The sequence below is a fragment of the Passer domesticus genome, chromosome Z (assembly GCF_036417665.1).
Source record: "Passer domesticus isolate bPasDom1 chromosome Z, bPasDom1.hap1, whole genome shotgun sequence".
NCBI classification, from domain to species: domain Eukaryota; kingdom Metazoa; phylum Chordata; class Aves; order Passeriformes; family Passeridae; genus Passer; species Passer domesticus.
The window spans coordinates 69,986,737-70,001,061 of NC_087512.1; the positions used below are offsets into that span (position 1 = coordinate 69,986,737).

The 14,325-nt window shown below is 35.1% G+C and overlaps 1 protein-coding gene across 1 annotated transcript in view; it reads right to left on the minus strand.

Moving 5' to 3' along the window:
* Positions 1-352: 352 nt before the first annotated feature.
* The window catches only part of UGCG (UDP-glucose ceramide glucosyltransferase), a 38,194-nt gene continuing 24,221 nt past the window's right edge, over positions 353-14,325 (minus strand). The window contains exons 2-9 of the mRNA XM_064405799.1: positions 11,471-11,612; positions 7,938-8,040; positions 6,933-7,034; positions 6,434-6,546; positions 4,679-4,857; positions 4,149-4,235; positions 3,531-3,720; positions 353-2,788 (exon numbers count right to left, since the gene is read on the minus strand). Of these exons, the coding sequence (XP_064261869.1) occupies positions 2,618-2,788; positions 3,531-3,720; positions 4,149-4,235; positions 4,679-4,857; positions 6,434-6,546; positions 6,933-7,034; positions 7,938-8,040; positions 11,471-11,612 (1,087 nt within the window). The 3' untranslated portion in view covers positions 353-2,617. The remainder of the gene's footprint in view (positions 2,789-3,530; positions 3,721-4,148; positions 4,236-4,678; positions 4,858-6,433; positions 6,547-6,932; positions 7,035-7,937; positions 8,041-11,470; positions 11,613-14,325) is intronic.

The following is a 14,325-nucleotide window of genomic DNA, read 5'->3' on the forward strand; positions in this document are numbered from 1 at the left end:
ATCAACATTATTTCTCAATGTTGACACGTTTTGTGGCAAAAGATATAATCTCTAAAATCTGAATCTAGGATAGTTACAATAGATATGGAATTATGCTGTTCACTTGTAAAATTTTTGTACACTGAAGCTATTCTAAAAAACTAAGAATAATTCAAAATCAATTTAGCACATTTGAGTTCATTTCAGTCAAATATAAAATCCAAAAGAGATTGCATTGTTGTATAAAAACTTTAAATGTGCATCCCTTTACTGCTGTGAAGACTAATTAGAAATATAATCTAACAAAACTGCCATAAACACTTAAATCTGTCACATTACAGCATTATTGAAGAAAGGAAAAAAGTACTCCAAATAGATTGTATTCAAAATTTATTTTTAAATAAAGGAAAAAACAATACAATTATTTTAAATAAACAAGGTGTGTTCTACACAGCTGTAAATCAACATAACTTTTACATAAGCTGTTTATAACTTTTAAAAGTTCTGTTGCAGCATTGTCTTCAACATTTGACACTGTTGGTTTCCATTTCATCATCAACCAAACAATACCCAAATGAAACCATTTGCTTAAGTGAAGCTTTATTTTTCACAGCCAAAGATGGCTCTACTAATACCAAAGCACCTGTTAAACAATTATCCCCACCTAGTTTTTTAAATGGAAGTCTGTTCAGCCTTTTTTTTTTGGTTCTGTTCCATTGCCTGCATAGAAATCAGCATAAAGCTAAGTAGTAAGCTAAGCTTCACTTCAGCAGTGCAATGAATGGCATCAAACTTCATGAAACAAATGTAGATACAAACATTGTCAGTAAAATTCAACTATGTCAAAAACAATATTAAAAAAGAATGTTTTTGTGGGTCACAACTAGACTAGGTTTCAGTGTAAATCTTTCCTCAGGAAAAGGGCTTCTTCCTGATTCACGATAAAAGAATGAAGCATGCATCACAAGCCTTTGTTCATACAGAAATGCCCATTAAAAAAGTTCCATGTAACCATAAGGCAAAAGAGATATTAAGGTGGATGAAGCATCTTGGCCCAGAGTATGTTTTACAACAAATACCTACACATTACACTTGTGTAGCATATGATGGGTAAGGGATTGGCTCAGTAAGGTAAAAAGTCCATTTTTTATAAATATATGTCATTATTGCTAATATGCTACACATCATTATCCAACTTTTAAAGCTGCTTTGTTGACATAACCTTGTAATTAGCAGTTCACGTTCATGGTGACAATATGCTATTCCACATGAAGAAAAGTAAAGCAGCATAAATACAATTATGAAAACAAAAGGCTTATGCAACAGTCTTCTCTAGCTTTGCTATGCTTTTTTTTAACTAAAAAGTGTTCAAAGAAAACAAGTCCAGTTCACCACAAATTAGGAAATTTCACAATGAGGTTGAAAACTAAGTTACAGGGTACAGAGAGAGGAAAACCATGGCATGCATTATAATCTAGTCCTTTTAGTCATACCACTGGAATACAGAAGTCCAATTTAAAGGCTAGACTAACAGGCAAACAGCCAAGAGTAAACTTAGTTTGATATCTAAATTAAGACTACAGTTTTAATCAGTAACAGCAAACTCACCCGGCCCTTTAATATATTCACAATAACTACTGTAATTGAATACTTAATTATGACTAGTATAGGTATGTATGTTCACTTTACAAAGATATTAAATACCTGCATCATGAAATTACATTCTTAAGACATTGTGTAAGAAAATAGCTCATGTGTGAAATGTTTCTGAAATGTATTTCTGCTCCCTACTATGTCCCACACACACACCCAACACCCCCCCCCAGTGAAAGCATTCACTCACAGGGAAAAACAAACACCCCTTAAAAAAGGATGGAAGTACTGAGGGGATCACCTTGGCTAGTTACAGCACAGTGCTTAACGAGGTTCAAGAGACAGAACCAGATCAGACTTGGCCAAAAGATGCCCATAATACATGCCTGACCACTAAATCCTTCCAACTCATTCTTATCAAACTCAGTCCACTTTTGGTTACTGCAATGATTAAAATATTCCCTATATACATATAAACACAAGACTACAGGTTCACTTTAGTTTCCTTTTGCAAAGCAGTTTAGTCTTTCTATTGATATTGTTCTGCAGCAACTACAAGAGGTAGGCATAAAACATTTCAGAGCTTCTTTCCCAAGGTCTCATTACTAGCTCAATTTAGTGGGATAAAACAAAAATCAGCTGTACCTCTATGATTTTACTAGGTACAGCCTTGTGCAAACCAGCTGGAAAATAGCTATGTGAACCCTAGATTTGCTAGCCTAGCACACCAAGGAGTAAGAAGCTGTTCATATCCCAGAGGATATTTTTTTTTTTAAAGTCTACTGCAGAGCATTTAAATAGAAAGCAGATGACAGGACCAATTCTCCCTATTTTTATTTGTACATAGAAGGAAGGTACCATTTGGCCAAGACTACAGATGTATTTTCACAGATGCAAGTGCCATGCAAAAATAAATTGAAGAACAGATACCAAACATACAAGTAATAAAACTACTGAAGGTAGATTTTCTTGGAAGTATATAAACAACTTATAATACTTTTCTTTCCCCCTTCATTTTTTGACATTCACAGCTACAAATGTGTGGCTATACATCAATAATTTCTTCTGCAGTGCCTCCACAACGTAATCTGTAGCGCCCTGTCCTCCAGCTAATAGTGGGGTCCCACAAAGCAGATAGGAAAATATAAATTGTCATGGATTCTCTGATGAACCAAGCTACTGCATAATCAAGTTTTGAAAAACACAGAGCACCACCCTAGAAATAATAAAAAGCAAGGTATTATTATTATAATACTGATAATTCAAGAGGAATTTTAAAGTAACTTTAAACTTTTTAAAAATGTTTTATAAAGTTTACTAGGCAGATTTATGTATCAATAGCATCCTTGATTAAAACCCAAGAATATTTTCTTGTTCAAGATACAATCACCCATATTAAATATTTTCTACAACATTAGAACAAATGCTGTCCACATTTGTGACCTTTCTATGTTAAAAGTTTTATGAGGCCTTGGAAGTAGGTTACAGTTGTACTCCTTGCCCATTATAACAAAATGAAGTGAAGAAAGTATGTATGAGTACACATAGACCTCAACAAATATAAGACAAAGTGATAACTAAAATAAAATAAAATAATACACCCTCCCAAATGAAATCCCACAAAGCTCCTGCTCTTGTACTGTCAAAAGAGATTAAAATTTCTGCATATGCCCATGTAGTGCAGATTTGGAACATGAATATTAATTAAGGGGATGGACAAACTTTCAGAGCCTAGTCAGGGGCAAGTGCAGAATTTTGTAGAATACAAAATTGCAACCAAAACTACTTCTTCCTTTTCATGATACTGCAACTGAAGGTGGAAGACTGAGAAGTAACAGGATTGGAGCTGTTATTTCCTGCAAGTCAATAGAATTATTTATGGTTGTAATTAAGCTTAGCTTTTTGCTGAAATCAATGGCAGTAACTAATTTTAATAACCTCCTGGAAAATTTACATACCTGAACACCTTTTAATTGAATGTAGTCAAATATAAACCATGCCAAGCAGTGACACATGAAAAATACCATTATATCCCATCTAAACACATGATGAGCTGCCCATCCAATAACAAGACTGGCAACAAAGCACTCGGAGATAGGCTCACAAATTATTGTGGCAGGCAACATATTAATTCGTAGTTTGGCCCACCTAGAAAAGAAAAACAAATCAGTTTTGACTTTGCATTACTCATTACCGCCTCCTCCCCTGCCTCACCAAATGAGCCATCATGGTATTTTCTAAAAGGCTAATCTCATTTAATAAACACCTGCAAATAAAATACGGCAAAAAACCTCCCTTTCAAAGATGCTATGGATAGTATTTCAAAGGTACTAAGGGCAGAGGTGTGTTAATTTTTTTTAATACTTGTAACAGTCAAGTTTCCTTTCTGAGGAAAGTCAGCGCCTCTCTCCCAGCACTAATGAAGAAGCATGCATCAAGCTGTGCACTGAACTTTAGCACACTGGGCATTAGATCAAATTAACTTGGAAAACTTATTCCCTCTCATTATCAGGTTGTCCCCATCAGAAGAAGGGGGCAGGGATGGGTGGGAGAGGAAGTAAAGATCGAAATCTTACCTGATCATTCTGGACTGAAACTGAGAAATAGAATATGAACCAGAGTTTTGCATTGCAACTTGAGTGGCCATTGCAAATTTCCAGCCCCTGAAAAAGGAATTTGTTATAATAAAAACATGTAAATAAGAGATGCAAAAACCAACTAGATAACAAACACAAGAATTTTATTAAGCCTGAGAAGCTTCTTTGGTATATGTGCCCTACTATTACAATGGGTGTAGGCAAAAAAAAAACCCTATATTTCAATAAGACTCTTCTTTGGAAAAAAACAAACTAAAACCCAGAACTTAAATGAAGTTCTGAAACTTTTCTCTAAAGGAATTGACAATTATATAGCTTAACTATTTCTAAAAGCCTTATACTGATAGGACAAAGCACATGTCATTAACATGTTTACTATATATATGTGAAGCTGACATGAATACCTACTTACAGCATGTGCCATGTGTTCAAAAAAAAACCAAAAAGCAACCAAAAAGAAAGATTTAAACTACACCTAAAGCAATCAGCTGACTTCAGAGTCATCTTACCGGTCAGCTATAGCTTTGGCCATAAAGTAATCTTCAGCAATATACTGAGCAAAAGCTATCAGTCCTCCAGCTTGGTCCAAGACATCCTTCCTCATCAAGCATGACATTCCTGTTACACACTTAAAGCCAGTTAAGTTGGCTGAGATATATGACCTTGGATGTGAAGTTCCAAAATAGACCTGTCAAAAGAAAAAAAGGCATTTAAAACTCTGTATGTAAGTACTACACCGACAACTTTTTCCTCTGGAAACCTATGGAGGGTAAAAAACACTAGGTGTGGCCAATTATGATGGTGTATTTGGAAAGACCTTTAGTACCATTTTAAAAAACCTAGATTATCAGCAGATCTGAGAAATCTATTGGTGATATTGGCTGTATTTTTGCAAATCTATAAGCAGGTTTTAAATCCACATATTGAACTACTGCACTTAATTTTGTATTTAATTTCTAATTTACTGAGGTTTTTCTTAGGGAATAAATGTATTAAAAATCCATTAAGTAACCAAATAATCACTAAGATTAATGTATTATCTGGTGATAACTAACAGACATGTTCTTGCCTTCCTCCTGTGAAAATTAAGTGCATTCCTGCATATACGTTCTTAGAAACGTACTATATGATTTTACAGAATCATGGGAAATTTGTTTACTTAGCACACTTGCAATCAAAAACAAAGAAGAAAAAACTCAGATTGTGAGAAAATCTTTTTACCAGATTCAGTACCTGAAGACTAGGAATGATCTACAAAACAGAGGGAATGAGTGCTAGCACTTCTCATTATTATTTAGTGTAGACTGTCTTCACACTTGTACAGTAATTCATTCAAGAAAAGGTGTGCTCATCTTGCAGTGTACTGGATCAGCAGGCAAAAAGCTCTTCCAGGAATACAGGAGCAGCAGTTGTAATTCTTGCTTTATCAAACAGCAGTACTTGGAAATTTGTGCTATAGATCTCTGCTTTTGTCTTGCAAGAAAAAATTCAGACTTTGTATCATTTAAAAAAAAGGGGGGAAAAAAAGGAAGAGAAAAATCAGCACAAAAGCTTCTCTCCTTTAAGAGCAATGATGGAGAACTGAATTTCACCGCACTTTCATCTCTCACATGTCTGTCTTTCATTCCTATCAGTTAGCCTTGGGGCCAAAATGCCTTATACATGCCAGCTCCAAATAAAAATTGATTAGATTATATGCCTTGAGACACAAGGAACAAAAAATCAAACTCAACCTCTTCATTCTACCAAAAGAGAACTTACTGAGAAAGAGGAGAGGGGAGAATAGGACAGAATGAGTAATATGAAGATGGTGGATAGGAATCAACCTTTCACTTTCACAATACAATTATTATAAGATATAAATTAGCACTACAGAACAAGAGTCAGAGTAAACCAGACACAGATCCTGTAACAAATAGATCTATGCAACTTCCTGGTATAGAAAATTACAGGTGTTAAAAATTTATATAGACTCAAAAACCACAAAATGGAAAAGTTCATTTAAAAAATCTGTTCTTACTAAAATACCATAACTTTAAATATTAAAAAGATACAAAACATGTATCTTGTAATCTTTACTGCTCATATTGTAAACCTAAATATTGAACCAACAGACAGAACACAGGAATTTTGGAGCACTTAGAAATTGTCCTAGTTACCCTGAGTTGGAAGTGTGACTGCAGCTAAAAATAGCCATTTCCTCACTCACAATACAGCTTTCATGTAGCAAGGTTTTGTAAGCAAAAAAAGAACACTGCACTCACCTGTTCAAGGGTAGCAGCAAACCCCTGTCTGTCTGCAACATAGGGAAGCCCATGGACCAAGCCCACTTTTTCAGTCATTTGATTGGCCATATCTGTCAGCGTGTCTGGTGTTACTAAGTGACAAATGAAAAAATGACACTTGATGGAGCAACTATGTCATTAGCAGACTACAGCAGCGAGACACTAATTCTCATTTTACTACCAGGATCAAGAGTACATATGCTTTGATATGTCCTATCTTATAAAAATGGTTTCAGAAAAATAAAATTAGTGAATAACAATTATTATGATCAACAACAAATAAAACAGAAACAGTCTGAATAGTATTTTTAAAGGTATTTTCTCCTCTAATTAGAGGCTAATATTTCATTTCACAAAAACATTTATTTTCAGACTTTTAACTTTAATTTCTGCTTATAGTCTCAGTTAAAATAGTCTCCAAAATCTGCTTGCTTATGGTGATTAAGCACAGTTCAACAGTTAGCACATACGCACCTACCTCTGATTCCACTATCACAAATCCATATGAGATCATACTTGGCAACTTCATAGCCGGGCATTAAGTTATTAATCTTGGGGTTGATGCCAACCTTCTTGCCACCTAAAAAATACAAATATCATACAAAATTAATGTATGGGGAGTTTTTGGAATTCAGATTCAATATCCAAAATATTTAAATATATGAACTGAAGAAGAGTATACATTTACCCACCAATTCTTAAAAGTCCACTTTTATACAAAATATCTATATTTTAAGTATACCTTCACTTCTATATTTTATAATTGGAAAAATAAAAGCAAAAAATATTCAAATGCTTCCTTAAAATGGCAGGGTAGCAAGATCAATGTAATTAAAGAAGCAGTAGAACTATAAAGCTTATTACATTCTTGTAAGGTAAACATTATTCATCTCTTACTCTTTGAGACTATGATTATGAAGATTGTATGGTAATTTCAGCAGAAAAACTAAAAAGGAGCAGAATAAAGTGAAACATGCTCCTTTATATCCAGCTGACAGACATGGTAAAGTTTTTTTTATATCAGAGAAAAAAAACCAATTACATTTTACTATCTTGTTCTAATACCCCTTTCCTCCATTAATTCAAACAAAGTGAAGAAAGAGCCATACAGCCTAAGAAGACTAAAAAGGACTGTTGCAACACCTCAAGCTCAAATACAGCCACAAATCTGAGTCCCTTTCTGCACATTTAGTTCAGTGCAAAGACAGGATTTAAACTGTTGTTTTAGAATTAGAAGGAAAAATTGCAGGGGGTTACCCAAACCATTCCTCCTAAAGTTTTCTTGGACTGATGTCACAGACAAACTTACTTTTTACCACAAACTGGTGATTAAGCCACAGAAGGAACATGGGCTGAACAAGACAACTATTTATTTAAGTCCATATACATATGGAGTCTTCAACTCCATGTAGAGTATTCCATATGGATTTTAACACCTATCATTTTACAAGTCAGAATCCCACCTTCAAGTTGCACTGCTTACCTATAAACAGTCTAGCATCAACATTTGGGTATTTGCCAAGGAGCTTTTTGCACACATCAATAGCTGGATCATCATGATCTTGTACACAGAGTAGTACTTCATACTAGTAAAAACAAAAATGTATACACTCACATATATATTTACACACATACAGCTAAGATCTATAAGGTCTATGAAATAAAGCTTAAGCGCGTAGTAAGCTAAAAAAATAGAGTGCTGTTATAGAATTAAAAACAAAGGGGTTGTTTTACAGATAAATGAGTCTAGTTTTTTAATGCACAGCCAAGTAGTTGTGAAAAAACAACTAAGGCTGTGTCTCAATGAACTCTTTCACTGATGAACATTACTTCTGCTATATTGAAGGGTTTTTATTATTCATGAAATAAGATGTTCTGGTGTACAATGTAATTTTTTTTTCCACTTCCATTTTTGCTCACATACAAATCTTAAATCCAGTATTATATTCAATGAAATTACAGCACCTGAAATATTAAAGAATGAGGTTATGATACACTATGACTGCATCCCTTTGAGCTACACCTTCCATTCCTTTACTTTATAGACACATGTGCAGAACAGAGTTGGAAGACACCCCACAGAGAACAGTACGTGTACACATGTATACTTAGTTGTACAACAAAGCTCAGGAATATGTATATGTAACATATCTGTATTTTCTTATTAATAGAGTAATGGTTGAAAAAACAAGTGGAAAGGGAAAACTGTAGCTGCTACATATTTGTACAAGTTAGTGATACTGGGCAAAGAAATAAATCACTTAACATTGATGCAGCTTTGATAAAGGTACTTCTGCTTTTGCAATGAGGCAAATACTTCTTACTTGATATAACTTTTTTTTACCCTGTTAAAATTAGAGCTATTAAAGCTCCAATACAAAGACTAAAATACAAAAAATGCAAATTTCTGATCGGGATACCCAGAAGCCATTTTTACAGTCCAAGACTGAAAAATTCAGTCACAAGAAGAACCAATTTTCTTGGACATTTGCAGTAGTTTCTGTAAAAAAGAATCCCAACTAGCAATCAAAAGAGTTCTTATTTTCCCTTATACTATTTTATCATTTCACTAAACTTTATTTTCACTGAACCAGTTAGGCAGAAACTATCTGAATTTTGAAAACTTCATATTGGCTGTATAATGAAAAATTTCTATGCTCTTGTTAAGTAGGCGGTATCCCATACATTAGAAGATATTAAGCTAAACATATATACTTCAACTTAATGAATGATACTGTTTTACACAAAAGCCTGATCTACTCTAACTCCATTTGGAATATTGACGAAAGTTATAAACATTTAAATGGGAGTTAAAATTTGTTCTAGCACTACAAACTATCACGCAAATATCTTTAGCTCTCAGAATGCAAACTTAAAGTCAATTTGGCTAAGGAGCATGCAGTGTTTGACTTCTACCATCTTACAGCATGTCATTAAGCAGACAGGTCCTCTCATCACAACAGAATCTTGATAGCATGAATGCCATAGAAATAAATAACTGAAGAAATTTTTTTATGCTGCACATTAAATTAAATTTGTAAAATAAAACTGGTTTTCCAAGTCATTATATAATCAATTTTCAATCCACAGCAGCAATGATACTTCTATATCCATATTCTCTGAGAAATTCAACCAGAAGTAAACGACATATTTTAGACTCCAATATTTGAGAAGAGAAAAATTCAAAACAAATGGCCTTTGTATGCAGTAGCAAAGTAAAAAAAATGCTTATAAACACAAACATTGCCATCAGGTTCATTTGTATTTAACATGAATAGAGAAACTTTTGCAGAATTACAATATGCACTGTAGGTGAGAGCTCTTCACTGATAAAAATATTATGTTTAAGTCCTGCAGTTTTGAGACAGCATAACTGGATTCCATTCAAGAGAAGAGTATTTCACACATGGAGTATCACAGAAGAGAATCATTATCACTGCAGGCTGAATACAGCTTCACTGGAAAAAGTTTCAGATTAATCTTTCACGATAATTTTTCACTGCACAGCTGAACTTGGAATACCAGGAAATACTGTTACTATAATTTTTGTGGTCAATCTCTTCAAGTATTTCTGAACAGTAACTATAAAAAGGTTTTTCAGACAGTTTGGGGACATTGCTCACACTGTCTAATCTGTGCTGCAGTAAACTGAAGCATTCACACATGCAACTTCATTCTCCTTGGAAAAAACATAACTATCTACTATTATCTGAAACTCAGATTTTTGTGGGGTAGCAACATTTTAAGATTATTACCCATGTGTTTTCATAACTAAGGACCAAGACAACCTCTTGTAAAGCAAGATCCAACATAACTGTTTTTTTCATCATTAAACAAGTTCTATTTGTAGCCAAATGTTTCATCTGCATAATGTTTGGTTGTTCATTAGAGGTCATATAACAGTTTATGATATTGCTGAAGATTCTTTGCACTGTTTGCAATATTGGCATATGCAGCTTGCCTCAAGTATGCTTCAAAATCTGCTTGGCCACACTTTATTGCACTTTGTTGAGCTGAAAGAATTCATATGTTCATGTCTGAAGCTTTTCAAAAGGCTCAAAGCTTCATTACAGAAAAAGTTTCTAATTTCTGATTAGCTCCAGTTGCGAGGGATTTTTATTTGTTTCAGCTTGCCTACTGAGGTGCCAGTTTAAGGCTCTCAGAATACACAAACAAAACTTACTGTACAGCTCACACAAACCTTTGACCTTTTACAACTGGAGAAGCAGCATCGGTGGCAGTTTTAAGAAGAATTGAGAAAAGAGGAGTTTTTATACTAAAGTTAATTTGAAATTTCAGAATTCAGCAGACATAAATCCAGTAAAAAATGTACTTTTTCCCATCCACAGGAGCATACTTCAAATATTGAATGATACAGCAAACATTTACAGACTTCTTTTAAGCTCTTTAGAGCAAGGAGAGCATCTGACACACTTATCAATTACATTATTTTTTTGCTTGTATTACACATTCAAACAGTGCTCAACAGCAAATGTAAGCTTTTATGATCTATTTGCTCCCCAACACTAACACATAGCTTAGAGACTACCCTACCTGCCAACAACTGGTGAGGCACACTACCTCATCACTGAGCAACTCTTCATCAGTAAGAACCACCAAAAAGTTTCAGGCTATCAGTTAAAGTATTCTCTATTGGAGGATCTCTTACAGAGAAGTAGTCAACTGAGGAGAATTTCTTGCCTCTCAAGTAAGCTCTTGCAGCAGTTTGAAACACTTCAATCTATAAACACCACAATACAGGAATATTGATTAAGCAAATCTTAGTGGTGTGTAGAGTATGTTTCACCCGTAAGCCTTGGGCATGCTCCTCAATGGACAGCTTTTTAAAAAGGTATAAGTTTTGTTTGCAACATGTAAAATATGTAATGATACATTTTCTACAGAAGGAAAAAAAATCCTTCCAAGACAATCAAGCAGCATAACTTCCATCCAAGCTTGTCATGTGGCTTTTTGAGACATAGGAGGAAAAAAACCTACACTAAATAAAATACATACTTTAGGATAATCCAGCTCAAAGAAGGTTTCCAGGTTGTTGATCAGGTTAGGATCCACACCTTTTAATGGCTTTAGAAGTGAAACACCAGGAAGCTTGCTATATGGCTGTTTGTCCGTGGCTTTCTTATTGAGGTGGAGGCGTCTGTAATGAGAAATAGCATATAACACCACTTAAGAAAATATGCTAGAGAAAGCCATTCAAAATACAGTCAGAATTAAGAAAGCTTTGGAGTTAAAATGGCTGTAAAAAGAATTAAATCTAGTTGTTGAAAAAACAGCTGTTTTTCTATCCAACAGTTGATGTCAACAGCTGATGTCAAAGGCAACACCTAAAAAAGTCTTGGCATGACATGTAGTTTACATTCAGCTTTATTTAACTTAATAGATATTTCAGATTAATGCATTTTGCACAATGCATTTTGAGCAACAGGAATATAACCTTTTTTCAAACTGACGCAGAGATGAGATTGTTCTGCCTTCCTTCACAGCATTAAAACTCACAGTATGTGAAAAACAAAGTTCACACTTGAGGATTTTTAAAAATTTAATATGGGATAAAAAAAAGTACAAATATCCACAGCTGGGGTGTTTTTTGCGATAGGCCAGAAAACACACCAGCCAGTGTAAAACAATGTTCTCTATATACTGTTACATTACATACATATTCATGAGTTTAATTCATTATTCAAACATTCTTGTGACTTTAGATGTTTCAGGGATTTTCCTGCTCAATTTTTGACCTTTGACTTGTCTGCATGACATCCTCTTGATTAGATCAATATATTTTATTTCTTCTTGTGGTTTTATTCCCTGATAACGAGGGTTAATAAATTGTTCTTTTCTCAGTGTTCTGCTTTTTTGCCTCTGTTACCTTGTCTTTCAGATAAGACAGTCCCTGAATGTGGGAAATTACTTAATTATTTTACACCATTTGTTGAGTTAGTTACATGAAAAAGCACTTCAACATCCCACAGTCTCTATTAGGCTGCAGTCTAAGAAATTTTATTTATATATATATATATTACACTGCTATTTAAAGAAGTTATACGGTGCCTATATAAACTGAGAGATTATACTATGCCAAAAGCACTTAAAAGTAACAATATATTGTACCATTTCAAACAATAACAACATGCAAAAGCTAATACTTAAATGCAAAGACCAATATAATATTGTCATTTATAACATAATATTATAACAAAATAATAATAAAAACCAATTTACTGTAAACAAGGCAAAAAATTGAAAGACTCAGGTGCTTTTTCCTGCATCAAGTTAAGCAAAGTTCAGAGAAAACTGAAAGCACAAAGGAAACAGTTGATCCTACTGATCAGTTTGTTAACAATTTCAATAAATATTAAGGATCAATTAACTGTAGTATAAAAATCCTGACACCAGGCTGAGTCAGAACCATAGATAAACTTTTACACACAATTTCAAACAGTTTCTGGTATTTCAGCAATGAATCAGAATTGTTTAGGTTTTGAAAAAGACATTTAAGGTCATCAAGTCACACTGTTAACCTGGCACTACCAAGTCCACAACTAAAACATGTCCCTAATTGCCACAACGAATATATAAAATGTGTTGACAATAACATCACAACTCACTAAAACGAATGTTTAATCCTACACCCCTGTGTAAACGAACACAAAATTGAATTCCGAAAGATTGATGGGTATTGGAGACTGAATGTTATCATTTATGGCTTAAACACCTTCAGGAAAGACTTTTGCCTATACAGTAAAACTGTGTTACAAAGGCTGCAGAGAAGACCACCACACCCTGAAAAGACCTTCTGACTGAAGGCGTGAAGTGCTCGCTGGTGGAGATAAGAGACTGTAAACTCAGGTCCTCTGAAAGAAGAAAACATTCACACAGGAATCAACACCTTCAGAAGGGAGACTGCCGCCCCAGGGCTGTCAGCTGCCAAGCTGGCACAGACCCTGGCACCAAAGACTGGGGGAGGAGAGGTCTGGGATGTGCTGGAAAGCCTCTGGGGAGAGGCAGTGACCGCCCATCCTCCGCTGGGCAGAGGAGATCACCCGAGGGCCCCTTCACCCCAGGAAAAGCTTGTCCACAGCTGAGGGGGCCATCAAAGGCTCCCCAAAGGGGTCCCCAGACCCTGACCCACAGCACTGCAGGTGATGCAGCAGACCCTCAGTGTCCCAAGGGACGGCGTCAAACTGGCCCCCTGCCCCCGGGCATTCCCACCTGCCCCAAGCGAGGATGAACCCACGGAATTCTGAACTCTTCAGTGCGTGGCGGTGGCAACGGGGACCCTCACCAGCGAGAAGATCCTATGGAGGGGAGCAACGAGACGTCTTTGGGACTCTCGGATGGTGACATGCTTCCAACTAACCCCTGTCACTCTGCCCCTGTCACCCCACTCCCATGCACACCTCTTTTTCTATTTCTTTCTTTCCTCTTCCTTTCTCTTTGCCTCTTTTACTATTACATAAAATATCAAATTTTGGTACCAACATCTAACCTCCTTTGGTTTTAATCACATTTTTTGGGTATATTTCGAATCTTTCTGGGTTCAATCTCTTTTATTCACAGAGGCTTCATTTCCTTTGGTTTTCTGTGGTAAACCACATCGTAACCATGGGCCAGTATACAATTGAATTTGCATCAAGAAAATACATATATAGAAATAACTGGAGGACAAGTATCTGCAGAAATAAAATTTGCAAATTAACATATGCACCACATACTGCAATTCTCTACCATGAAGAATAGTCAGATTGAAAGACTATTTTCTTGCAATATGTATCTAATTATATCAATTCTCATCTTTACCAAGTAAAATTACTGGACTATGAAGAAGCTCCAGTAAGAGAAGAGATTCCAGT